Here is a 27620-nt window from a genome sequence, read left to right as displayed (position 1 = left end):
AGAGGAGGAGGAGGAGGAGCAGCAGCAGGAGGAGGAGGAGGAGGAGGAGGCGTAGGAGGAGAGGGAGATGGAACCTCTAGCAGTCTTACAGAAAGAATCCCAACAATAATGATGGGAGGAAGCAGTTTCCCAGAAAGCCAGACATTAGCCTCAGGGCATCCAGGCTCTGACAACCTGCTGGTGGTCGGTTCAACTCCTCCTGTGCCAAACTCAGAAGAAGGAAGTTCTCAGCCACACACAGGGAACTCACACAATCAGAGGCCACTGCCCCCGAGCGCGAAACACACAGCCGGTGGCGATGTTTCAGAGCCCAACGTGTCAAACAGCTCAGATCTTAATGAGATGTTGCCAAAGCAAAAACCAAAAAGCCCTTCTTCAGACCTCCCAGTAGAGAAGATATCGACCCCCCTTGCTCCTAATAGCACTTCCATGTCAACAAGGACCCCAGACAACGGCGACAATAATAAAACGGATATCGATCCAAACAACCTGGTAAGATTATTTTGCTTTTTAAATTAATTACAACGATCCACTAGGTAACGTCGACCAGGAGGAAAGACATACAGAAAGGAATTTACATAGCTAGAAATAAATGACAGTGGAATATAAACACTGCTAATTTGTACCACTAGGGGGAGCTATTGAACAAGAAACCCTACCTAGATAACGCATAGCGGTTTTTACACCACATTACCTAAAAACTAATAAAACTAATTCTTATTATGATAAATAAATCGTAAAGAAAGGTAATCTATCATTTAAATGGGTAGAAAAGGGTGTTCCGCCCAGTCTTTGGTTGTGCCATACAGGAGGATTTAACTTGGATTGCCGCAGTGGAGAGTTCATAGGATTTGTGCCAGCTCATCAACATATGAATGCATGCCCGTCCCTCCATGCATGCCATTGCCACTGCCAAGGGGTGACCGTGCCCCATTGAATGGCTCAGTGGATGCGCTATCCCCGTAGATGCAGTTGATCCAAGACCCCCAGTTTGGTTCGGCGAAAGTTTCTGCTGCTATGGACTTTGGAGTTGTTTGACAATGGCGTCGTGTATGTATCGCATCCTAGCTACCTGAATGGCATGATGACAGCGTGTGTTTGTGTTTGTGTTGAGTTAAGTCAGTGATCTTATTTGAAGACCTGGCGCAGCGCCACTCAAACAGTCACTCATTGATTTTTGAGCAAACGAAAAGTGTATCTTGCATTGCTGCAGGCGAGCCGGTGAGTACAAGTCTGAGGGAACACAACCACCTCCAGAACAGGTTATAAACAGGTCGGGTCGGCTCTCCCCAGGCTGGCGAGGGGGGAAAGCAAGGGGTTAATCCGAGACTTGACGGCCACTCCCAACCTCCAACTTCCAGCTGCTACCAGGTTGCCTGAGCAGCGGCGATGACGTGAGTGGGAATTATTGTCGTACCCGCGGGAACGCCATGAGAACACTTCTTAAATATAGTTTATTCCGTGGGGATTTTGATGTGGGGATGTATCAGGGACAATCGTAGGCATTACAAAGGACCGTCTCCCCTCCCGGTAAGTAAATTAATGCAAAGTTTCGTGCAGTTCTTCCGCACCTGTTTTACATTGACGTGACGTCCTTCCCCGACGAATCAGGTCGGAGGAGCGGGTTGTTTATGCAGGCCGGGTGCCTACTGGTGGACTGGGCTGTGGGTCGGTCGGTGTAACATGTAGTCCGACAGACACCTAGGACACCCTCACATCGCCGTGACCTTGTGTACGATAACTCACCACAGCACAAACAGGCCTTCTAGTCACTTTTCAGGAAGTCGGATGTTGTTGTCCCTGCTAAAAAAATCATCATGGCTCTGAGTCGAGCACCTTTTGTTTTTATGCGTCCATTTTCACGGAGGTATGAATGAATGAATGAATGAATAAATGAATGAACCCCCTCTCTGGACACGAAGCAGCCGCAACTCATGCGGACGTGAGAGGACCGCTCAAGTGTAGCAATTATTCACCTACAATGGAGGGCCATCCCCATGGTTACGTGTGGGTCTTCGGCCACGCAGAACAACCAGGGTATGTGTGTGTGTCTGTGGGGGTCGGAGGGGACTAGCAATTAACTGAAATGTGGGCCACTAAGTGGGCAGGGAGGGAGAGGGAGCCGGGCATGGAGAGAGGAGGAGGAGGGGGAGGCGTCACTTCGATTCAGGATGTTTGGTTCACTGCTGAGGATGGAAGACGGATTACTTGGGAGCCATGACAGAATATCAGAAGCGTAACTATTAGTTAGAGAGTTTGGAAGATTAACAAATTCTTCATTAGTAGATCTTCTAATTTCTTGTATTCCTGGTTCAGAGTTGTCATCCTAAACGAGATGGGACACACGTGTGATGTTATTCACATGCTATGAACGAGGTCGATATAAGATCACATCTCCTAAAATGTGTCAGGGCTTCTTCTCAAAGGCTTGTTAATGGGTCGATAATGGGAACCTGGCCCCAACGGCAAGAGCTCCACCACATTGTAAGACTTGGAATAGTTCTGCATCGGTATGGCCTGGTCTGGTCCGATGATGATGACGATGATGATGGTGATGATAGATACTTTGTTCATCTCCTTGGGGAAATTCAGGTATCAGTGTTTCCCCCAGCACTGTATGGTTAAGGCGGCTGCCTTAACAACAATAGGGCCATGCCTTGACTACCAATGTATAATAATAATAATAATAATAATAATAATAATAATAAATAATATATATATATATATATATATATATATATATATATATATATATATATATATATATATATATAATTATTACCAAAAATAAAGATAAATAATACATTGGTGATAATGTTCAAAACGATAGTCGTGCGAACTAAACCCCCCCCCCCCCCCCCACCCACAAAGTCAGTCAACAGACAGGACAGTTGTCGAACAACCAAATGGACAAACAGTAAAAGTCAAGCAAATGAGTCAATAAAAAGTAAGCAATATTGCTCATAATTGAAATTTCCTATAAGGAGGTAGATATAAATGAATAAATATTATGCAATTGCACAGTGTCAAGTGTGTGGCGGTGAGCGTGGCTTATGCAGGCTCCATGGAGCAGGTACGATTAGTCACCAGTCAAACACTTGCAGTAGCTACGCTGAGTTTAACTGCCTGTCTGTTCCAGCTCGTCAGACGGATCATGCACTGTGTCACCGTGTATTGTCTCCGCTTTATGAGACGCAAAGGAAACTTTAGCAGCAGCAGAGGGCATTTCTGCTGTTTGTAGCGTTGTTCTTGAGGCAAAAAAAATTTGCAAAGAAACTGCTCCAACAGGTAATGCTGGAGTGAGTGGGCCGGGACAAAGTGCACAGTGCACCACTGCCGTTTTTTCCATTCGTACTTTTAGCGTTGCCGAGCCCTGCCGTGGCGCGCTGATTTGCGTTCCCAACGCAAGTCCAAACGCGCCGAGCCCCGCCCGAGACGCCCCGGCCCCGGTTCTCCTCTGACGAACCCGGGCCAGGTTGGTTCAAGGGTTGGAGATGTGGGAGAGTTACTTTAGAGGTCTAGATAGCCTATGCATGCTGTTCTCTCCAATGGTTGATTGAGAGAAAACATTTTGTTCGTAGTGGGCAAAGTATTTTTTTTGTTGTTTTATGATTACCTTGGGATGGATATAATATGTTCATGGTCTACTTGGAGATTTAGTTATGTTGGATGTTGAAGTATGCAAAAAAGGGATGACGTGTCCATCTGATCTAAAATGATCATGTTTGGTGGAGTAGTCGTTCATTTAGTAAGTTAGTTATTGGAGGTAGTTCTTGTGGTTTCTTGTGTCTTTGCTTGTATTGATTTATCTATATATTATTATGAGTGATTATACTATACTGTAGGGAGGATTCAGACACAAATCAAATCATACAATTATGTATGATATGTGTCATCCGAGATTAAGAAAACCAGCTAAATGGAAACACTGGCTGCTCCATCAACAAAGATACAGACAGTATGTTCTCCTTTTTAAACATCCTCTCTGTTTGGCTTTGTGTTATGAATCACTATATTCTGAGTAGCCCGGGTTGCCAGATATGAAACAAATCGGCCAACAAACACAGTGTTCTCCAGCCATGGAACCAAGAATAAGTTATTTTTGAAAAAGCTCCATGAGGAGAGCTGTGCTAGAACACCGGTTAATCTTTCCATTGGAAAAACACTGGTGCATCATTCAAATGCCAAGAATGATTATGAGACCGATGCCACATGAGCTGGTTTATTATTTACCAACAGTAAATAAAGTGCAGCCAAATGCATCAGCTGGCATTCATCAACTTACAGTTTTGCACTGGTCATCGCTGGTCAATGTAAAAATGGATAATTTTCTAAACCTGGCAACCCACGTGAGCTACTGCTCTGGGGATGAGGGGGGCGTGGCCGAGCCCACCCTCCACTTTTGGGACTGCAGTCCCTATTTCAAACGCTGGGGGTCATTGTAACATACTTTCCGGTTCAGCCTTCTATATCATTTGTTATTCGCTTCCTAGAGGCCACCATTCACGCGCTTACCGCTAGATTTTACGACTTTCAGTTGACACTCATTACAAGCCCTGCCCTAACCACAGGGAACTTCTGCCTCTCTGGCGTTTGGAAGGGTTTGAGTTTCAACTTTCATTGGGAAGTCCCACTTAACCTCAATAGTACCCACCTGTTGACCACATTTGACACGATTGTGGGCATACAATTCTAGTTTGAAATTATTCACACTTTCAAATTATTATAAAGAAGCCCTCTCCTAGCCTCCTTCCATTCAGACATATTGACCGATATTTGCTTAAAGAGATGGAGATACTGGGCTTGCCTTTTTGGGAAGGGTTAGGCCTATAGCTACTAGAGCCACTCATATAGTTACACATTGTGGTGCACGCATAATAAAACCCAGGAAAAAACAAAACGAAAAGGCACCCACCATATGATGAGTGACACATTGTCTGCTCCCACAACACAGACTTCCCTCACACACACACACACGCACGCACACACACACAGACACAGACACACCTCCCACACACAGAAAAAGCAACTCGGTTTCGGTCTTCTTCATTTCCTGTTGCCCTGTACTCCCACGTTCAGTATAAGACTAGGGATAGCGAATATGGGTCATAGGCACTGATGCAGTGGTAATGGCATCTGAGGAAGAGTTTTCATGAAAAGTTACTAAGAATTTGAAAATAACTTCATCGGTAACCTTAAAATTAACCTTACATTTTCGGTAGGTACGGTTTGGAGAGTTGTCAAAGCAAGAGAGCATAATGCTTTTTTTATTTTTAAGCACTGGATTCAAGAATCTTTGATTGACAGGCACGATGGATGCACGAAATGAGCCAGGAGTGGTCGAATATTAAACTGGCGTACAGTCAATTGAAACAGAGCATTTCACTCACTAAACTATGGCAGGTGGCTGTGCCAATACTAACAGGTTACACTCAAATTGAAGGTCTTAAATCTTGCCTACAGCAGCTTTAACCTTCACCTATCCTTAACCATAGCCTCAACCAGTTGGTTCCCTGGAGTTTCACCCATGGCTGTGGTTAAAGGAGTGTATGATGTAGAATCTTCGTGCGAACTATGGCGTTATGGAAATGCCTTCTAAATGCTACCTGGGTGGGGAAATGGAATGCAGAACTCAAAACAATGTGGTGCGTTGTCATGGTTTACAGTGAATCTAGTAGGATTCAACCGACCCGCCTGCTGTATTGTCTGATTAAATGACTACCCATGTGATTAAGTAATCTGGCCTAAATATTTCAGCTGCAAGCTAATAACTCCAGAGATACAGTCCACCTTGTTTGTAAATAGTACAGGCCTTACATCAGAATGCATCATGGGATTTTTCGTTGGTGATACTCCGTTATATTGAGTCGAATCAAAGGGAGTGCTGACGAAATCTTAATGAACGTACATTGACAAAGTTTTAGGCCATTGAAAAGGTTGTTTTTACCACGGCTGGCATGAGAAACATTGGGACAGTTTCAAACACACCAATGTCTCCCCTAATGACGAACCATTTCACGATTAATTATTAAACAATGACCAAAAGACTGACGCCTTACATAATAACTAACATAACAATGCTTCCATGCTTCCAAAATGGAGGCGATCAGATTCACATGCCCTATAGTGCATTCCTCCATATCAGTGCCATCACTGTAACACTTAAAGGCCAAAAAAGGAAACTCTAGTATAGTTTCAGTATCGTCTGGTTCAAAATGGGATAGATATGACTATTTATTCTAAGTTGACCTCCTGGCCTTGAGAGCTGCTGTTGTTCATTTTTTCCCCCACTGTGACCGTGTGATATATTGCTTCCCCTTTCATTAAATATTGAGTAATCTGGTTTTTAAGGATCATACTTCTACTCCTCAGAGGCAACTGCCAAAGTAGCAGAAAACTGAGAGTATGTAGTGACTTCTGCTTTTGTGATGACACCCACTCTTTAGGAAAAAAAATATTTCTTTCTCCCTATGTTATGAAAACGGTAATTTCTCCATGTGCATTTAGGTTCACAAATCTTCTCCATGCCAAAGTTTCCTTTTCCTGTAATTAGGGTTAAACGGATGTAATTTTCCACTCTCTGCGCACCCTCATTTACACCATACATAAACAACAACAGACACACATGCACACAAACACACACACACAAACACACACACAATATATGTTCCCTCACACATACTCCCACACATGCACACCAGTACTTACACACACGTTCACACTCATGCTTACACATCCAACCACATATACATTCAAACACACACAGACACACACACACACACACACACACACACACACACACACACACACACGCTCATACTCACACCCCCACTACCCATCAGGGAGCTTATCTCCGTCGCGGCGCACAGAGAGCACAGTCAGTTCTCCTTTCTAGAGCTGGGGCTGCACGCTACCACAGCTGCTGCTCCGCGGAAGGAGGATCTGTCAAGGTTGTTCGCACGGTCGGGGCGCCGTCCGGTACAGCTCAGCCCGGCACAGACGCTCACCAGAGGGGTCTCGGCCCCGCGGCGACGGCCCGTCCCTCCGGTAGTCGCATGGCCGTTGTCGCCGTCGGGACGCCCCAAACCAATATGATGGATTTGTATTCCGGGGTCTGGCCGAGCCATCGGGCCGCCAGGGGTGCCCTGCCTGCGCCCCTGAGATCGCAGGTAAGGGTCGGACTCGGGTTCCCCAGACCGCGAGGTCTTTGTACGGTGGGGGGGGGGGGGGGGGGCAACAGACGCGGGTCCTGACGGGGGACCGGTCCACTGCGCTGGTGTGGAACGGTGTCGTTCAGTAATTTTGTCTTTGTTGTGTGGAAAGTTCAATGCCTCGTCGTAGTGAAATGAGGGCTTCCTGTTTTGATCGAGTGTCGAGTAACGTTTCGGTGCTTTTAGGGCAAGTGCACTGCCGGTGTAAAACAGAAACAGAGGTACTTGTTCTCGAGATTGCCTCATCTGAACAACTTCACACCCGGCACTGCTCATCCTTTGGCCCTAAGCGATACCCTGCAGTGTTGATCGGATAAACATCTGTCCAGAATTTCAGGACAGACGTGCATGCGTACAGAAACATAGACTCCTCTTTTGATAGTTTGATTATAGTACACACATGTACTGCAAGGTTATTTTTACCTAAAGCAATGCACAGTGCTGTTTGTAAACAGATGTCATGTGTGGATGCTGGTTGCACGTGATGTAAGTCGTCAAGAGTAGTTAATATGCTCCCTGAAACTAGATAATAGTTGGTCTCAAATGTGTGATACTTCAGTGTCATTCATGGAACTACATTGCTTCAGAGGGTGAGGGCTCAGAGGGGGAAACATAATCGTTGTGTTGCGTTGTTGCATTGGTGCGCAGCGTTTAAACAGAAATACTGTGATGCATGGCCTTGTATTTGAATCAAAGGAATGTGATTTGGTTACATATTCTGACTCAGTTTTCTATTCTGAGTTTGCATATTACAGGCACTATTCAATGGTTACATTCCATATTGCACATTTATTTCCATATGTAATTTCTGAGATTCAGAATAGCGAAGTTGACAGGAAATGTGCACTAGGGTATATGACCCGATAAGGACAGACTTGAACCGAAGAATCATAACAAATATGCCTCAAACCACATTTTCAGTGAGATCTAACATCCATATTTCAACCAACAAACTATGATCAACCTTAGCTTATGCATACATACAGCAAAGGTCAGAAAAGGTTCTGATTATCATTTACATTATTTGAAATAAAGTGCCTGTCGAAATCATGATCAATTTCAATGCTTATTTCCTTGTACACTCTCAACACGCACACACAAACACACTGCTTATGTGACGATCTGTCTTCACTTCAATGTTGTGAACAGGAAAGTATGTTGGGTGTGGCTGATAAGTATAGCATCCAGAGCAGTTGCAGCATTGCACATCAATACCGTGCGTATCCATGCAATGCATGATCAGAGCGGTTTGTACACCACCATCCAATAGTATCTATCAGTCTATCAGAGCATTATTATTTATTTCTTATTTTATGGATATGTCACATAAAAGGAATTTGTTCTGGTATGTTGGCAAGCAGTGGCCTGGGAACCAGACGAAACTGCAAACTCGTGTTTTATTTGCTCTGGCGTTTGCGTGTAGTCCCCGTCCCCCCCCTCCCCCCCCCCTCCCCCTGACCCCCGTTCAGACAGATTTCCATCAGACCTGCTCCGGGTCGGCCAATCAGAACCCCTAGTTTGAAGTGTGCATGCAGAGAGGTTTCAGTATGATCAGTGATTCCAGCAGGGCCCTGGTAGGTAGGCATATGTGTGAATGACATCTGTATCTATATTTATATCCACAGCAAATAGCGTCAAGCATGCATTTATTGGGCATAAATATTCAAGCTCATACAGCTGCCTTCACTTGGTATATTGTTTGGGTTTCATAATACTGTGGCTTCTGTTCTACACAATCAAATATATACAGGCTAGTTTATATTATTTAGTCACTTGCTGCCCTACATTTAGCATAAAGACATTCATGAGCTTATGCCACGTACAGCTTCATCATTCATTCCTTATTCTTATTCTAACCCTATTTTGATGTTATCACACAATATTTCTTGAAAGACAATAATGACAATGGAAAAATGTATGGGGTTTTAGTAGAGGGAACATATGTATGTTTTTAAATACTACTAATTGAATTTGGTGCGCACAACATAATTTCAGATACTTAAAAGATAAAAAGATGTATTTTTGTTATGTCTAGCATGGCTGCAGTGGCACTCGGCGTCCAGCGGGGGCGTTTCAACCCCTCCTGGATGCTTGTAGGGCAGTGGTTACATACAGTAGCGTAGGCCTGCGGCGCTATTCAGCTAATCACATCTCATGCAGGAGGCACATCTATTCTTAAAAATAATTTTATTTATTGTGAGCTGTTGAACAGGGACACGGAAACACATACACACACAGCAAGTGAGAACATGACCTCATGGTAAATGTATTGATTCGTACTAGTATTTTAATAGTATTGTTTTTAATCCAAGTTTTTTTTTTCTTTCTAATTCCTCTGCGTACCGCTTGATAGCGCTGGCATACGCTACCATAGTATGAGAACCACTGTATAACCGTGTAAACGTAAAAAAAACAAAATAAAATTGTAAATGGATATTAAATAAAGAGTCGGAGAATAAAAAATAAATGTAACAGAAAGTGTAAGTGTGCGTTTTTGCTAAAAGTTATGCAAGTTCAGAGAGCGGTTCTGACTTGAAACCCTTTGCGTTGTGTTCCCTGCCCCCAGATCAGATCGTTAATAGCCTAGTACCCACTGGCCCGCAGCAGACCTGGTGGGCGTTCGGTGTGGTTGTTGTTGGGCAAACGTCACACAGGAAAAGAGTAGTTCAGCAGAACAAGAATGCTGCAACTCTTGTTTCCTCTGTCAGAGTCTACTCGTGCTGTCTCGCTCTGCTCTTCTGGTCATTCTATTCCTGGAGTCGCTGTCTGTCTGGCCCGGTGGATCGATTTAGCCCACACGCTGATATTTAATTCAATAATGAAACGTGACAGCTAACTGATCAATTGGAATGATCGCAATGGCATTGAACACAGTGAGCCGCTACTTACAATCAATAAATTATATACATTAGTATATATATATATATATATATATATATATATATATATATATATTCTTTCTATGTAAAGTGCATGAGGCTGCTACCCACTTATATATGCAAATGAATTGACCTCCCAATGTGGTCGGTGCTGCATTAGAGCTGTGTTAATGTTCACACTGTCTAACTGAGGGCCTTACCAGGCCACTGAGTGTGACTCCTTTTATAAGGAACAAACCACAGAGAGATGTGTGTCCGTACAACAGGAAGGGAGGGTTGATATAGGCCTGTGTGGGTGGGTGGGTGGGGAGGGGGGGGGGGGGGGGGGGGGTCCGGATATAGTCCTCTGTGGAGACAGGAGAGAGAGTCGCTTGCTGTATTTAGACGATGGGCTGGTTCACAAAGGAAGAGGTAGGTCGCAGGGCCGTGGCATAGACCGAGTGGGCAGGTCGGCAGCTCTGTATCTGGGTTGTGTGCGTGTGTGTGTGTGTGTGTGTGTGTGTGTGCGTGTATGTGTCGAGATTGATGATGATGATGATCATGGGTGGGACGTACAGGAAAAACCTTGTGGTTGATGACAAAAATCCATTTGTTACGCTGCTGTCACACCTTCCATTGGACTGTTGATGTATTTAATTAGGTATACTCAAAGCGTTCCATTGGGGAGCTCAAAGTGTGACAACGACGTGTGTGTGTGTGTGTGTGTGTGTGTGTGTGTGTGTGTGTGTGCGTGCATGTGGGTTGATACCGAGGACAGCGAAGGGCAAGAGCTAGCATTGGTCACGATGGTATTCGTCAAGCAAATTAGTTGTGATGGGGCAGCTAATGATTTGCCTACAGGATGGGCCGACGGTGCGCACCACAATACCTGGGAGGCGCTGTGGAAGTGGTGGGACGCTCACACCTTCACGAATCACTTTCCTTTACGACATCCAGTGTGTCATTTCAAACGTCACGCAGGATATTATGTTGGCTTACACTCAGACCACGGCGCCGCCATTGTGTTGGTGTCGAGTTGAAAGCACACACTGCTGTTGTCGACAGTTAAGCTCAAAGAGTTGTGACACCTTCATGGTCTTGACGGACGGCCGCAAAAAGAAAATCTTTGGTTCCGCATCATCGGAACGGAAACGCCTGCACGCAAGCACACACATGCTCCCTCTGACACACAACACACGCACGCATGCACGCACACCACAACACCACACACACACACACACACACACACGCACACACACATGCTCCCTCTGACATGCATGCCTGCACTCAAAAACACACACACACACACACACACACACACACACACACACACACACACACACACACACACACACACACACACACACACACACACACACACACAAGCTCTCTGACACACAAACAAGCTCTCTCTGACACGCACGGTCGCACGCACACACACACACACTCACTCACTCACTCACACACTCACTCACTCACAAAGACACACACACACTCACAAAGACACACACACACTCACAAAGACACACACACACTCACAAAGACACACACACACACACTCACAAAGACACACACACACACTCACCCACAATCGCACCCACACTAACCAGCTAGGTAGCATTGTGCTAACGGCGGCGTCTGACCGAGGTCTCTCTGCTCGCGGCCCCCTACAGCAGGACCATGAGAGGACCTCGGCCGTGTACGTCAACGTAGCGCAACTCCGCCACAGCGCCTCGGACCTACCGCCGCCGGCGCTGCCCGCGGCCAGCCGCGCGTCGCTGCTCCTGGACCCCGCCGACTGGGAGGTGCACACCGACCGGGACAGCGGGCAGGACTACTACTACCACCCCGCCAGCGGGCAGACCACCTGGGACAACCCCCTGCCGCCGGGCTTCCTCCCGGACGCCGACCCCCTGCTGCCGCCGCCGCCCCCGCAGCCGTACTCCCTGGACCTGCCGTCGCCGCTGCTGCTGTCGCCGGCCGCGTCGTCGTCGGCGTCGTCGGCGCCCGCCTCGCCCGCCTGGACCCCCGACTGGGAGCGGCTGGTGGACCCGAGCAGCGGCCGCCCCTACTTCTACAACGCCATGTCGGGGGAGACGTCCTGGGACGAGCCCCTGAGCCCCTACCCCTCCCCCACCGACCCCCCCAGGGCCTTTGAGGACGTGCTGGTGAGGGCTGCTCTACTTTGCCACGGACTCCTTTCTCTTGTTTTAGCCTCACCCCAGGGGGGAGGGGAGGGGAGGGGAGGGGAGGGGAGGGGCTGGGAATAAAGTCTGGTTTTTAATGGGATTTATCTCGGGTGCACCTACATTGGAACCGGGACCCAGTTCCTCTGCGAGGCGGAGCGAAGGAGGAGGCGTTCTGCCCTCCTTTAAACGATGACGAGCAGCGCAGTAGATTCATCAACGTATTTAGGGGTTAGCTGCTTGTAGGCAAATACCATCCGCAACACTGAATAAAGCAATATATTCAAATTGAACAGAGGGACCACGATTAGGAAGATCAACCTATAGTACAGGTAGCAACTTGTAGTGGAGGCAGCAACATTTCCATAGCCTTATAGCATAATTGCCAGAGTCATATTTTAAGGTTCATCTTGAATTTAGCATCAAAAAACGCCCGAGTCAACTAGATGACTTGCAGTGCAGAGTGATTATCAATGCAGATTGAGAACGTCAAGTTTAAGAAGCACCCTGATTGGCTTAGGATATAGCCAATGAAGCACAGGAAATGAGCAGCATCAGGGGAGTAGAGTTAGGTTAGATATCAGCCAAAATATGACCTAGGCCAGGCCTACTCAACTAGCGGCCCGCGGGCCGAATACGGCCCTTATTTATTTTCTGGCCCGCAAGAGGTTGCGTGTCCAAAATATGTAGGGTCAAATATTTTTATAATGATGCAATTAGAAGTGAAAAAGAAATGCGTCTTACAAGTTTATTCCATTTAGCAGTACTATACATATTAAGTTAACACTACTTTAAGTACGATTTACTTGTAGCGATTAATTGACGTTATAAGTTTTTGTATGTGTGGCCCATGAACCACCAGTGGATTTCCTTTTTGGCCCACTTGTTAAGGAGGTGGAATAGCCCTGACCTAGGCAATTATGCCATGAGGCTACAGTTTAGTAGAGGTAACCCCATTTAGTAGAATTAGCAACATGTTGTACAGGCACCAACATTGAGAAGAGTTATCAGCCCATGGATCAGCAACATTTAGCAGACCTACAAACATTGAGTAGAGACGATACAAAGTTATCCATCATTGCTTACAGCGTCCTTCTTCTTGGTGCTGCGTCTAACTCCCCCCCCCCCCCCCTCCTCAGCCTCCCTTCCCCGAGGAGGACTACCCCCCCGGGGACTACGCCGAAGACCCTCTGGGGGAGGTGCTGGAGGACCCAGAGGACTCCCCCTCCTTCCCCCAGGAGTTCACCCTCGGCCACGTGACCCCGGCCTCCTTCCCCAGGGCGGCCCTCGACCGCAGCGCCCCCGCCGGCTGGGCCCTCAGCGTGGACCCCGACGGGACCTGGGTCTTCACCAGCGAGCACTCCCAGGAGCAGGTATGGGCGGCCCCCCGGGGACCTGTGTGCCAGATGTATCGGATGACCGTGCTGCTGGCGGTGCACGCCTTGTTGTTCGGCCCACTTTGACGGCGGTGGTGACCTCGTGCTGTTTCAAAGCGATGTCGTCATGCTCGGGGTATACAGACGCTAACTAGCTTCTCAGATGTTCCCTCAGTGATGGTACAACAGTGTTTTGTTCGTAAAATTTGAGCGTAGATTATTTTTCCAGTTTAAGATTATCCTGAACGTTGTTTGGGAAATGCAAAGCGTTTGACCTACATTGAGTCCTGAATATATCTTCGTAGAGCCAAGGCTTTTACAATAACAATCCACCCAATTCACCCCAAGTCACCGAACTCTCACTCTTCGCTTCATATTTAGTCCTGTTGGAGAATGAGTGTTTTTTAAAGACCTGCTGAGGTCTATTAAAGTGGGGGACTTGTCGTACAGCCAAACCACCAGGTTAACACATGTATACTGAGGATTTTTGCCTGAGGGTCTGGCAGAAATAGGGGCTGCATAGCTACTATATGTATAATTCCCCTTGTATAAAGAACCATTTGAAACATGAAGAAACCTTTTGTGTACCTTTTGTGGTACTGAGTTGTCGGTTGGATTTGCTGTCGATCTGCTATAGAAAGACGATGCGGGCACTAAGAAGTTGTGCTAATATGGGAAGTGTGATATGTGTCTTTCCTTGTTGCCCCAAAGTGGATCAAGTCTCTGGACGAGCACGGGCAGACCTACTACTATACAAGGGACGGCTCCAAGTCTCAGTGGCACCTACCCGAGGTAAGACGCCCCTGGTGGGGTTCATAACATTCTAGTGATGTGGTGAGCTTCATAGTGGGCTGTGCTAAGCAGTGCATCCACTGTCTCCATACAATCAGGATTAACAAGGCGACCTGTTAGAGCGTAGAGACGGCTCCACAGAGTTGGGGAGTGGCGTTTTGAAATGACGGCATTCGCTACTGTCACACTAGCTGTCCGCAATTCAAGTAAAATTGTTGCGATGAGATTAGCTCAGACAAAACAGCGATTGTCTAAGTGAGCTCAAGACCAGGCGACGTGTTAAACTTGGTACCTGACGCTGAAAGACAGCACAGGTGTATGACTGATTGTTGCTGTTATCGTTTGAATTTAAACACAAATTCGGTAACATAACTTCACATTACTTTGAGTTTGAAGAATATAAACAGCGGTTCTTCTTGTGTACTTGGAGAAGGGTGGAGGGGATGGCAGCTGGGCTGGAAATGTGAGGAAGAGTCATGTACGATTTGCCTCCTGCTCCCTCTCCCTCCCTCTCCCTCATTTTCCCACAGGCTCATGTATTTGTAGGCAAAGTAGGGAATGGAGTGGAGGCAGACAGCGTCTTGAAGAACTGGAGGCACACCATGGGTCCTCCGCAGCTCGGCCTGGCCCCAGAGGAAGAGGTGAGCCCCTTTCTGATGCACCCCCTCATTTTCTCTCATCTCTCATTGTACTTTTCTCTCTCCCTCTCTCTCTCGTTCATACTCTCTCTATCTCTCTGTCTCTCTCCTTATCTCTCTCGTTCATATCTCTCTCTCTCCGACATTCTCTCTTTCTCTCCATCATTCTCTCTTTCTCTCCTTCTCTCTTTCTCTCCTTTCTTTCTTTCTTTCTTTCTTTCTTTCTTTCTTGCTGGCATGCATTGACACACAAAGCTATGGTATGTTTGTTTGTTTGTTTGTTTGTTTGTTTGTTTGTTTGTGTGTGTGTGTATTTGGACCGGGACATGTATGCTGCACCAAACACGGCCTCCCTCACACGCACACACATCGCTGAGGAAGCACACTTATACACAAAAGTCAATGCACACATTTGTGTACATATTTACATTGCGTCACACCGTGACTCCTGTTTGTAGCCGAGCATTGATCAATGCGTCAGATCAAAACTGGAATAACTACAAGTTTGTTTGAATACAACTGGACCGAATACAGAGTCACTCTATGAACGAGCAGCCAGAGGTTTGTTACATGTCTGTGTTATGATTGTTAGTCGGTAGTCAAGTGCATCACAACACACTGATAAGGTCAGGTTCTCCTTCCGTGCACACACAAACACACACACACACACACACACACACACACACACACACACACACACACACACACTGTACTCCCTTTCTCTCTCTCTCTCTCTCTCTCTCTCTCTCTCTCTCTCTCTCTCTGTGTATCTTTGTCCTCTGTGTCTCTCATGCTCTCTCTCTCTCTCTCTCTCTCTCCCCCTCCCTCCCTCTCACACACAAACACGCACATGCATAAGGTGTGTCAGTTGAAAGTGGAGGCTTAAGTCAGGCACAAGTACCGTGGGTGAGTCTGTGTATGACACCTGACCCGCCCAGATTTCAGCCGGGACTGCATTCAGTTAAACTGACAGGAAGCCCATCTCCCTGCAAAGCAATTGCCCGAAGCTTATATGCCAAAGGAAGGATGACGAGTGATACAGACATGTGTGAACACACAGTATTTAGTGAATCCCAGGGCCAAATACAGTGCAGTGGAGGGAATAAACCCTGCTATTATTCTATTACTGCAGCCATTCCTACCATACCGCGATGCAGTGGCGAGTAAGACACACACACAAATCAAATGAATACAAAATAGGAACGAGGACATACCGCTGCATAAGACAGCACAACAAAGTGGTGATGTCATCCTGCTGTCTCTAGCTCTCTCTCTTGCACTCTCTCACTCACTCTCTCTCTCTCTAACTTTCTCTCTATCTCTCTCATGCTCTCTTTATCTCCCCCTCTCTTTCTCTAGCACTCTCCTATCTCTCTGTCTGTCTGTCTGTCTGTCTGTCTGTCTGTCTGTCTCTCTCTCTCTCTCTCTCTCTCTCTCTCTCTCTCTCTCTCTCTCTCTCTCTCTCTCTCTCTCTCTCTTTGTCTCACTCGCTGGGTAACCTCGCAGTCAGCATCCTGTGTTTGGTCTACCAAACCACACGCGCCCCGCGTTTGGTTGGCAGGGCAGCGTGCCAGCAGATAGACCACACGTGTCAACAGTCAACTGTATGGCTGTAGGGACGTGCTGCGGTACTCCATGTCCCACTCTTCACTTCAAGTCCCATTTACACAGAGGGTCTGTCTGTTTCACCGCAGGTTTTAGACAAATATACTTTTAGACGCTATGACACCTCTGACAACCATGACACCTATGAAAACTCTCTCTCTCTGTCTCTCTCTCCTTCCTTCCTTCCCTCCATCCTTCCTTCGTCCCTACAGAAGTTTTTCCCGGGCCACCGGAGGAACATGTCGGACTACGGCAGCGACACCTCGAGCACGGGCCACTCCCCGGACACCCAGCACCATGTGAGTCCTCCTTAGGCTCCTCCCACCACCATTTACCCCCCCCCCCCCACCCCCTCAGCCACACACACACACACACACACACAGCCAACAACCCCCCCCATCTGCTGCATTTGGGTCTGATGACGCCAATTACACCGGATTATCAACAGCGCCGCAAAAAAACGAGAAAAACAACTGTCCCCATTCATTGTAGCCCACGAATACTATGCCGCTATCTGAATGTTTTTTGTGTGTGTGTGTGTGTGTGTGTGTGTGTGTGTGTGTGTGTGTGTGTGTGTGTGTGTGTGTGTGTGTGTGTGTGTGTGTGTGTGTGTGTGTGTGTGTGTGTGTGTGTGTGTGTGTGTGTGTCTGAAGGGCATTGGGTTCAGGCCCTGGAGAGATCCCTACTATCTGACCTGGCGCTGGCTACGTTGTACCGTGGGTTCTTTGGGTTCTGAGTGGTTCCCTCTGAGCTGCGCGGAGCATAGAGAGGAAGCCGTGTCTTCCGTCTATGCTAGCCAGAGGTTGAGAACGGATCGCCTAGCTTTCACTGTGCGTCTTCACTCTGCGGCGGTGCATTAAAGGCACATCATTCCCAGCATGCATTGTATGTGAGTGATATGTCACCACACATGTGTGTGTGTAAATAATAGTATTGTGGACACTATTATGTGTAATTATTGTTTTGGTGCTGCGATGCACAAAGCATTCCTTGAGTCCGCAAACTATTCTTCTGTTGTGACGACATCAGGGATGATAAAGCACGTATTCCCTCTATCCTTGCCAAATTCCCCTTCCTGCCTGTTTCATATACCACAGACAATAGCTTTCGATACGCACACGCACGTGCGTGCGTGCGTGTGTGTGTGTGTGTGGGGGGGGGGTTGTGTGTGTGTGTTTGTATGTACCTTTGTGTGTTTGTGTGTGGGTGCATGTATAAATTGGTCCCTTTGGTTAAAGTAAGGCATGATATGAATTAGCAGCACATGCTATATATTTTGAAGGGCATCTCATCGTATTTTTACACGCATGCCATCCCATTGACTCATCATACATGGCATGGCTGGTGCTCCACTCCATTGCTGGCTAACTTTGGTGACTATCAATATTAAGCTACCACATTGTGTCGTTTGAATCCTCAGGTGCAGAACCTGGAGAAAGCTGGGATTCTCAATAAAACTAAAGTGTCCGAGAACGGTAAAAAAGTGAGGTAAGCAACTCATTTATTTCCCTAGTCTGTTAGGTATGTAACATTACACCAGTGTAGGCATTCTTGGTTGGACTCAAAGTACATATTTTAGTGTGTGGGTGTGTGTTTGTGTTTATCCAAGTCTTAGTCATTCCACCCATGTGACCTGTGTGTTGGTCATTTTAAGTAGGGATGCACCGAAATTAAAATTCTTGGCCGAAACCGAAACCAAATACACTGAAACAGTTGGCCGAAAGCTGAAACCGAATAGCGAATGTGTAGGGCTGGGTAGAAATATTGATTCATCAATGCACTGCAATTTATTTGTTCTCGATTCAATTTCAATTCAGAATATTTGTGAAATCGATTATTTCCATAAAAAAGAAGAAAAAAAAAGAAGCATGCATTGTTATCTAAAAGCGAGTATGCCTAAATGTACATGCCCTTTTACATTTGTCCATGTAATGATTATTACTTTTATACTGCAAGTTTAGCTCAGGAACAATACTATACAATGGTGTGTTCCCTTTTTGCTAGTTAAAGCACAGTGAAATGGTTAATTCATTTGGAAATGGTTAATTCTAAATAATATTTAGGTATTTTTGTCATCTGCACGTATTATTGAATCGATATCGAAGCAATTGGATCAATATCGAATCGAATCGATATCGAATCAAGACCTAAAGAATCGAATTGAATTGAATTGTGAGGTACCTGGCAGTACCCTGCCCTACGAATGTGGCTTTTGCTGTTTTTCATTCATTTCATTCATTCATTTTAACAGGCGCGCTCAGATCTTTCTTTATCTCTGTGTATTGTCGTTTAGTTGTTTACAAACGTACGTGCACACTCGGCTCATTCCACACTGGTTGCATTTATTTTCTCATATTATCAAAAATGTAAATGTTCAGGGGTTTTTTTTCCGCCTTTTTACTTCTTCGGCCGAAATGGAAAATTATGTTTTGGGCCATTTTCGGTGGCCGGATTTTCGGTGCATCCCTAATTTTAAGTTTGGTGTCCGATCGATCTGGGCTCCCTTATCGTTGTTGACAACTATAAACACTGTTGACCCAATGCATAGTGGCCATCATTTACCGGTACTGCCCTCCCCTTCTTCCTGGATCTCTCTCTGCAGGAAGAACTGGTGCCAGTCATGGACAGTCCTCCACGGAGGGGTGTTAACCTTCCACAAAGACCCCAAGTCCACCACAAGCGGAGCCTCGGTACGAGACCGCCCCTCCCTCTGTGCTGTGTGTGTGTGTCTCTGTGTGTGTGTGTGTGTGTGTGTGTGTGTGTGTGTGTGTGTGTGTGTGTGTGTGTGTGTGTGTGTGTGTGTGTGTGTGTGTGTGTGTGTGTGTGTGTGTGTGGATAGCTGTTTACTATATCACAGGAACAAAGGTCTCTCTATTTAGGGTGGACCTTGTCGAAGAAGAGGAGCATTTAGTGTGGACTGGTGAAAGCCAAACTGGTGACCACACAGCCTTTACATTTATCCCTTTTATATGTTTACATTCGGTCGATTGTTTCAACGCAGTCAGTGCGTTCAATGAGTTTTATTTTGCCTAAGGAGGTGTGTGTGTGTGTGTGTGTGTGTGTGTGTGTGTATTTGCATGTCCATGTATGTGTGTGTATGTTTCTCTATGTATGTGTGTGTTTGTGAGTGGGGGTGTGTGTTTGTGTGAGAGCAGGCCGGGGTTCCTCAAGTAGTGGTTACATGCGGTGTGGGTGTTTGACTGGGCAGGGGGGTGGGGTGGATGACAGATTTAGTCTCCTTTCATCCGGTGTTGTGAGGATGCATGATGGAGGGGGGAGGAGGAAGGGGGGGGGGGGGGGGGGGGGGCGATGAATGACAACACAGGGACGAGCCCCGGCCATGAACACTGACAGGGCCGTCAAGTCCCACATCAGACACTTGGTGTTTTGGAATGCGCCACTCTCAGTTTCTTCTTGTGTATCGAAACCCCCATCTCTCTCTGTCGCGCTCTCTCTGCCTCGATTTCTTTCTCTCTCTGTCTGTCTGTCTGACTGTCACTCTACCTCACTGTCTCTCTCTGTCTCTCTCTGTCTCTCTCTCTCTCTGTCTGTCTGTCTGTCTGTCTGTCTGTCTGTCTGTCTGTCTGTCTGTCTGTCTGTCTGTCTGTCTGTCTGTCTGTCTGTCTGTCTGTCTGTCACTCTACCTCTCTCTCTCTCTCTCTCTCTCTCTCTCTGTCTCTCTCTCTCTCTCTCTCTCTCTCTCTCTCTCTCTCTCTCTCTCTGTCTCTCTCTCTCTCTGTCTCTCTGCCTCTCTCTCTCTGTCTGTCTGTCTGTCTGTCTGTCTGTCTGTCTGTCTCTCTCTCTCTGTGTCTCTCTCTGTCTCTGTCTCTCTCTCTCTCTCTCTCTCTCTCTCTCTCTCTCTCTCTCTCTCTGTCTCTCTCTCTCTGTGTCTCTCTCTGTCTCTCTCTCTCTGTCTCTCTGTCACTCTACCTCCCTCTTCCTCTCTACCTCACTCTCTATACTAACTGCTTATTTATGCTTCTTGTAAAGTTGCTTTGCATGTGTACCACAGGAGAAGTAGCCGATTCTAATCGCTCTCTCTTTATCTCTACCTTTACTTCTCACTCCCTCTCACTCTCACTCTCTTCCTCGTTCTCTCTATCTTTGGCTCTCCGTAGAACAAGACCAATCAGATCGTCCCAGACGCTGCGGTGGACCTGCGGGGAGCCGTGATTGGCTGGGCCTCCAGAGAGAAATCGAGCAAAAAGAACGTCTTAGAGGTGAGACTTGAATTTTTCTTGTTTGCTATAATGGAACAAAATCCATAGCACAAGATAGCGTAACGCACAGATTTATCATAACCCTGGCCCTGAATTTAATTCAATTGAAATGTTGTCAGATTAATATTATTTATATTTATTTTTGATAATACCATTATGTATATCCATTATGGCAACCGCTACTGCGTAACTTCCAAATGATTATGCTTTGATTATTAAGGATTATTCTTCGATAATTAAGGATTGCTCTTTGATAATTCATTTCTTGCTCTTCGGGGGGTGAGGGGGGTGTCATAACTTTAGCTTTGGGAAGCTCTTTGAAGCTGAAGATGGGATGGAGGGCTCAGAAGGAACATTTACGAGGCATTGTTCTGATGTTGGCACCATTTGAGATCTGAAAGGGAAAACTAAACTCTTTGATCTTTCAGCATACCAAACGTTCCAGTAAAACATCTTTACAAGCAGCCTCATTGCTGCGATATTCTGTTCTTTTATTGGTAACCCTTTACAATAAGGGCACATAACATTGCCATTAACATTAGTTAATGCAGTAATAAGCATTCACTTACAGTTAATTAACAGTTAACTAATGGTCTAGCTATCCTTTACTAACTCACTACCCCTAAACCCTATGCTAGTGCGACATAGTACTACATTAAGTATCGTTAATTAATGCTTTATTAATGCTCCCTGTTACGCTTTTATTTGCCAGTTAAAAGGTCGGAACGGTGTTGAGTTCCTCGTTCAGTACGACAACGAGGGCATCATCAACGACTGGCACAAGGTCCTGGGTGACACCATTCGACAGCTTGTGAGTACTTCCATCGAGTCTCCATTGGAACCTTCCACACTGTATTGGCTGTGTTTACCACCAAGGTCAACCAATGCTTGCTAACTGTGTTTGTTTGGTCCAGTTCAAATAATGAATAAGACTTCGAACCTGCTCTGTGTCACTTTCCTAATGCAGCTATTTACTCCATAAAAATATCTGAAGTAGAATGTTTCTCAAGAATAAAACGCGCCCATCCAAGAGTCAATCTATATAGGGAATTGTTTTCGGTTCATCTTTGTGGTCCACTTTGGACCATCGGAAAATCTTTTTTTTTTCTCTGTATATTATATAGTATTTTATATAATATTTAACTACAACTGTAGTTACAACTCAATCCACTAGAGGCTGCAATCGGGAACACGTACATAATGCAGCTTTAATAGTTCTAGCTTTGTTCAAATATCAGTAATAGTGATGTTGGGATGATTCGTCATGGGTCATTTGTGTGTGTGTGTGGGTGTGTGTGTGTGTGTGTGTGTGTGTGTGTGTGTTAGGAGTACCAGGACCACCACTCAGAGGAGGAGGAAGGAGAGCTGTTTGAGAAGCCCTGCATAGCGGACATTAACCGGGAGGACCGGGGAGGCACCACGGAGAAGCATAGGAGAAGTGAGTCACTGCCATTGAAGCTGCTTTCAAAGGACCACTTCACTTTGTATTACGCGTGTGACACACGTAGGTCCTATAAAGAGGAAAGAGTGATCTTGTGGAATCAATAAAAATCACAATATGCTCATGCATATAAAATGTCTAGCTGAGGTTCATTACATTGAAGTGTATAAACGTTTAAAGTATTAAGGTATCAGACTAAAGCTAGTTGTCTGACCTCATATTAATGCCAGGGCATAATTTTTAATTATGCCCTTTTAAAGGGCATATTTTCTTATCATAATTAACGCAGGCTATAAAATTACATATCTTCATTTCGTGACAAAACAGTACCATTCAAAGACACTAAACAGTAACGTTAAATTATTACCCAGCCCAAGTTGCACTCATGGAACCATTTAAGATCTTGATGAGCGACCGAATCAACCAGACTTACTTATTCACCGATGCTTTATTGACTGGCTCCCTTGACTACTGTCTGAATGGATGAAGTAATGTTGGCCCGTTGTCTGTCCAGGCACACGGCCCAGCTCGTCTAGCACCGTACCCGAGGAGATGGACCAGAAGAAGGTCCGGAACAAGCTCATCAAGTTCCTCATGAAGCGGCCCACGCTGCAGTCTGTGAAGGAGAAGGGCTACTTCAGAGGTACGGGGCCGGGCTTCCTGGCCTGGGGACTCGCGGTTGTCTATCGTGGGTCGTCTTTGTCTTCCATGTCAGGCGATCCTTTACGTGTTGTTCCCCACCACGCCGCAGAGAAAACTCTGAACACACCTAAGATGTTTTATTTGATTTAAAGGGGACGTGTCGTGCTCGGGCTCATACAAGGTCGTGCAGTAGAGTCAGACCAGCGATGTACAGGATTAGCGCTCTCCGTTGGTCCGATTCTGAAAAATAAGAAAGAGTTGATGTTCAATATGAGACCGCGATTCATTCACAACAGGACCACGTATATGAAGCATTAGACCTACTCTCTATTAGAAAGTAGCTGAAGGGGACGCTTTCCCTTTAATATGTTGGAGTATATTCTGGGCCACATCACTCTTCTCTCTGATCCCATGCAGACAACATGCATAACATTGAGTATATTCTGGTGCACATCGCTCTGCTGTCTAATCCCATAAGGACGTGTTTAACATGTTGTAGTATATTCTGGTGCACAACGCTCTAATCTCTGACTCCATGTAGACAAGATGTTGAACATGTATGGAAGCATTTATGTGGCAAAATTCAAACGGCAATTCAATTTGCAATTCAATAAGTCATTACATTATGCAACTAACATTATGCAATTTAATAATGTAATTTGAAACTACGTTATTCAAAGAGTTTTTTAACATGCAAAGTTACAATGAAAACCTCAATTCAATATGAAAAAGTTATAACAATAAAAATAGAATAACATTTCGTCACATTTTTTGAGAGCCTTTATTTAAATTGGAAAGCTAAAGCGCCCCCGTGATTGCAATGCACTTCGCCACGCACCATGTGTGGCAAAATTCAAATGACGTTTCACTGTGCAAAACGCTGTGAAGAAGATTTTGCAAAGGGTATTGCAAAAGATTTTGCAAAAGATTTTGCAAAGCATATCAGCAAATCGCGTCTGGGCAGGACCTACGCCACTCTGCATATTAAAATACACTTTGAATAAAGTATTTTCAAATATGTTTGCGTATATTAAACATGTTTGCGTATATTCTGGTTCAATCGCTCTACTCTCTGACCCCATACAGACAAGGTGTTGAACATGTTTGAGTATACGTTGGTTTTGATCGCTCTGCTCTTTGAACTCTGACCCCATACAGACAAGGTGTTGAACATGTTTGAGTATACTTTGGTTTTGATCGCTCTGCTCTTTGAACTCTGATCCCATGCACACAAGGTGTTAAACATGTTGAGTCTATGTTGGTTTAATGGCTCCGCCCTCTGACCTCTGACCCCTTGCAGAGAACGTGTTTGGCTGTCACCTGGCCACGCTGTGCACCCAAGAGAGGACCACAGTTCCCAGCTTTGTGGAGAAATGTGTTCGAGCTGTAGAAAGGAGAGGTAGAATTTTTCCCTTCTTCTTCAATTATTCAACCGTTATCATGAGGTGGGTGTTTTATTTTGTCGTCGGTGATTGACTGATGTTGTTGATTCGACAGGTTTGGACATCGATGGCATCTACAGAGTCAGTGGGAATCTAGCGGTCATACAGAAGTTGCGTTACAAGGCTGATCATGGTACAGTGAAATGCTTAATTTTCTGTGTCAAACTACTGACTAGTACTCTTGCGTTTTTGCTATGTTTTATTCCCATTGCATTCCCATTTATCTGATGTAATTTATATCGAAAATGATTACGAATTGGTCAGAGAAGGTTTTCCATCGCTGCACAGGAGCTAAACGAGTACAGAAGCGCCCCCTTGTGTGTGCTAATGGTAACTACTCCTGTGTTGAACAGAGGAACTTGACCTGGAAGACGGCCAGTGGGAAGACGTTCATGTCATCACCGGAGCATTGAAATTATTTTTCCGAGAGCTTCCGGAACCCCTGTTTCCTTTCAGCCACTTCAACGGTTTCATTGCAGCCATCAGTAAGCCGGATTCCTCTGTTCATTTACCTGAAGCCATGTCACCTGAATATTTCTACATATATTGCCAATTCTTTCTGTCATTGTCGAGTCATGGTTTCATATAGTTTAATTATGTTAATTTAGATTAAGTTAGATTACTGTGGTCCTCCAGAGAGACAATTAAATGCCATCTGTGTGCATCATTTAGATCTTTAATGACAGAAACGACACAGCATCACATTAACACACTCTGCAGAACATGAGTCAGGTAGTGAGTTTGTTCAGGCAGTCATGGCAGAGTGCACAAAGCTCTACCCTAACTAGGCTTTTCTATGGATTACATTTATCACCTTTGTGTGAAGGGATATGAGAATGAGTTTTATCTCACTGTTCTAACATGGAATGTTTTCTCCCTCGCTCTTTCTAGAGTCAAACGATTACAACGCAAAAGTGTCTTACATGAGGGATTTGGTCAAATCCCTTCCTCTACCGAACCACGATACCATGAAACTCCTGTTCGGCCATTTGCACAGGTACATCAGACCGTTTCATAATGTTCCATGTGACTTAGTTACTAAACGTGTAGTATCTGTGTGTTAGAATGCTTGTAGATGTTGTGTATTTTCCTAATATTCAACTAAATTAAATTGTATTTGTATAGCCCTTAATAACCATTACAGTCTCAAAGGGCTTAACAGGCCAAATATTTATATTGGACATTGAACCGATAAGGAACGGAGAAAGATAACTCCCTTGGTAAGTGGCTGTGAATCAGCGCGTTCACTCAGGCTTTAACCCCTACCTTCCTCAGGGTCATCAAATACGGAAACGACAACAGGATGACGGTGCAGAACGTGGCCATCGTGTTCGGGCCCACCCTGCTGCGGCCGGAGGTGGAGTCGGCCAACATCGCCATGCACATGGTGTTCCAGAACCAGATTGTGGAGTTCGTCCTCAACGAATATGAGACCATCTTCAGCTAGGGGAACAATGACCCCGGTGGGGGGGAGGGGTGAACACAGCAAACAAAGTGTTTGCCGGCGGAACACGGCAAACACTTTGACACGTGAAACCTGAGCATCACTTTGTTTAGCGGCAGGACAGCCTCAAGCGAGTGACACCTGCGATGTTAATAGATATTATATAAACAGCCGGGGGCCATGACAGTAGGGACTAACGTTTTCGGACCCCGGTCTTGCTTTCCTTTTAAAGGCTCGCACTATTTTGACGAAATACACATTTTTCTGCAGTATTTTAGGATTGGAAAACAGAAACATCGTTCACATTGGAGAGGGGGGGGGGGGTCTCTGTTTCTAATCTCTAAGCAAGGTGGTGGTGGAGCGTTAGGCTTCGCTGTCCCTCTTTCAGCTTCCCACAGACCAAGCGACTCTCTGCTCCAGCCGTCCCTCACGCAGGGCGACGGGCGGGCTGCTGTTACGCTGTAGTCCGCATTAATGTGTTCTAATATTAATACTGCCTTGTAATGGAGCATCTATAGAATCTCACTGTGCCCTGGAAAGATGCAATAATATTAAGTTGTTGTCAAAGGATCAAACAAATGCGTCCATGTTTCTTTTTGTCTGTCTTTCTATTTGTCTTAAATCTATAGATTACTTTTTAATGTTGGCATGGATCTGAAGTGAGTGTATATTTGATATGGTGGTCGTTTGGTCTTCTATTCTCATTTTCACATATTAGAACTATTATTGTAATATAGTAATGTATAAAATATTAAAACAGCTGTGAATTATACATTGACAAAGCCTACTCTTCAGTGTCTAGATTCCTCTTGAATGGATGGTTCGTCTTTCTATATCCTGCTGTATGGGCTTTGTATAATGACTATAGAATAACATACTGTTACCTTTTTGAAAAGTCTGTAAGTAAAGCCAGGGAGATACCTGGACTATCATGAGATAAGCTCGATCTTATAAGAGATGTGTGCCTGTAAATACAAATAGGGAGCATAGAGTTGCTGACGAAGCAGCCGATGCCCAGACTTCTCTTTAATAAAGAATAACTTTGTACAAATAAATTGTGATTATTCTTTCAAATAACGGAATAAAATATATTTAAGTACTTTATTATTTGAGTACTTTATTCATCCCGATGGAAAATGTTTATATTACAATAAATAATTTGTAATCATAGCTACCTAGCTTCATACACTGTTTGATTATATTTGTGATGTTTAAAATAAATAAATAACCCATGGAATTTATTCGATTGAGGGGTGGTAGGAAACAAAACGGCAGAAGGGAGAGCTAAAGCTGCACTGTCTGAAGTGATGGGAAGAGAGAGGAAGGCATTGTTTCCAAATCCCGGGAAAGATAAATGGGAGACGGAGGGAAGTGCCAAAAAAAAAAACTGATGAGGAGGAGGCGTTGTACACTAGAATGAGATCGGGGCAGTGGGCTTTAGGATCGGGGCTCTATCTAGTAAGGAAACATCTGGATGGTATGACGTATGTATGTGGTGCATAAGAAACTGTCAAACGTTTGTTATTCAAATGCAGGAGATATGTTGTACAAATCAGGAAAAATATGTTTATCGTATTAAGGAGAAATGGGGTTTATTACATTTTCCACAAAATCTCTCCTTGGAGAAAATCAGTCTAGTCATAAAAGTGAATTTCAGTCTTTGAGAACAACTAAGCCGGATGTCATAATAAAAAGTGTGCATGCTTTGGTTTGGGCAAATACAGATATTATTATATCTTTATTTTTCATTTTATTCATTTGTATC

At 45.2% G+C, this 27620-nt stretch overlaps 1 protein-coding gene across 3 annotated transcripts; it reads left to right on the top strand.

Annotated features, from left to right (window-relative positions):
• Window positions 1-33: 33 nt before the first annotated feature.
• arhgap27 (Rho GTPase activating protein 27) lies at window positions 34-26954 on the top strand. 3 transcript variants are annotated; one of them, XM_030340141.1, is made up of 17 exons: window positions 34-492; window positions 11743-12237; window positions 13395-13628; window positions 14343-14423; window positions 14954-15064; window positions 16879-16965; window positions 18087-18154; window positions 19269-19356; window positions 20785-20886; window positions 21599-21697; window positions 22222-22324; window positions 22842-22970; window positions 24270-24368; window positions 24467-24544; window positions 24765-24896; window positions 25303-25408; window positions 25687-25896. In XM_030340141.1, exons 1-17 carry the CDS (start codon window positions 109-111, stop codon window positions 25856-25858), a joined length of 2568 nt encoding a protein of 855 aa, XP_030196001.1. In that variant the 5' UTR covers window positions 34-108; the 3' UTR covers window positions 25859-25896. The 3 variants fall into 3 exon arrangements, with proteins under 3 accessions (XP_030196001.1, XP_030196000.1, XP_030196002.1); XM_030340140.1 differs by having other exon boundaries at window positions 35-492; window positions 22213-22324; window positions 25687-26954; XM_030340142.1 differs by lacking the exon at window positions 34-492 and adding an exon at window positions 1401-1530 and having other exon boundaries at window positions 22213-22324.
• The last annotated feature ends 666 nt before the right edge of the window (window positions 26955-27620 follow it).

Source organism: Gadus morhua, chromosome 18 (assembly GCF_902167405.1).
Source record: "Gadus morhua chromosome 18, gadMor3.0, whole genome shotgun sequence".
Lineage (NCBI taxonomy): Eukaryota > Metazoa > Chordata > Actinopteri > Gadiformes > Gadidae > Gadus > Gadus morhua.
Note: the sequence above shows the minus strand (reverse complement) of the source record. Positions and strands in the feature narration are given on the sequence as shown.

Coding starts and splice junctions, on each gene's coding strand:
- arhgap27 (XM_030340140.1), top strand. CDS start 109: ATGATGGGAGGAAGCAGTTTCCCAGAAAGCCAGACATTAGCCTCAGGG. Junction 493..11,742: donor ATATCGATCCAAACAACCTG/GTAAGATTATTT, acceptor GGCCCCCTACAG/CAGGACCATGAGAGGACCTC. Junction 15,065..16,878: donor GCCTGGCCCCAGAGGAAGAG/GTGAGCCCCTTT, acceptor TCGTCCCTACAG/AAGTTTTTCCCGGGCCACCG.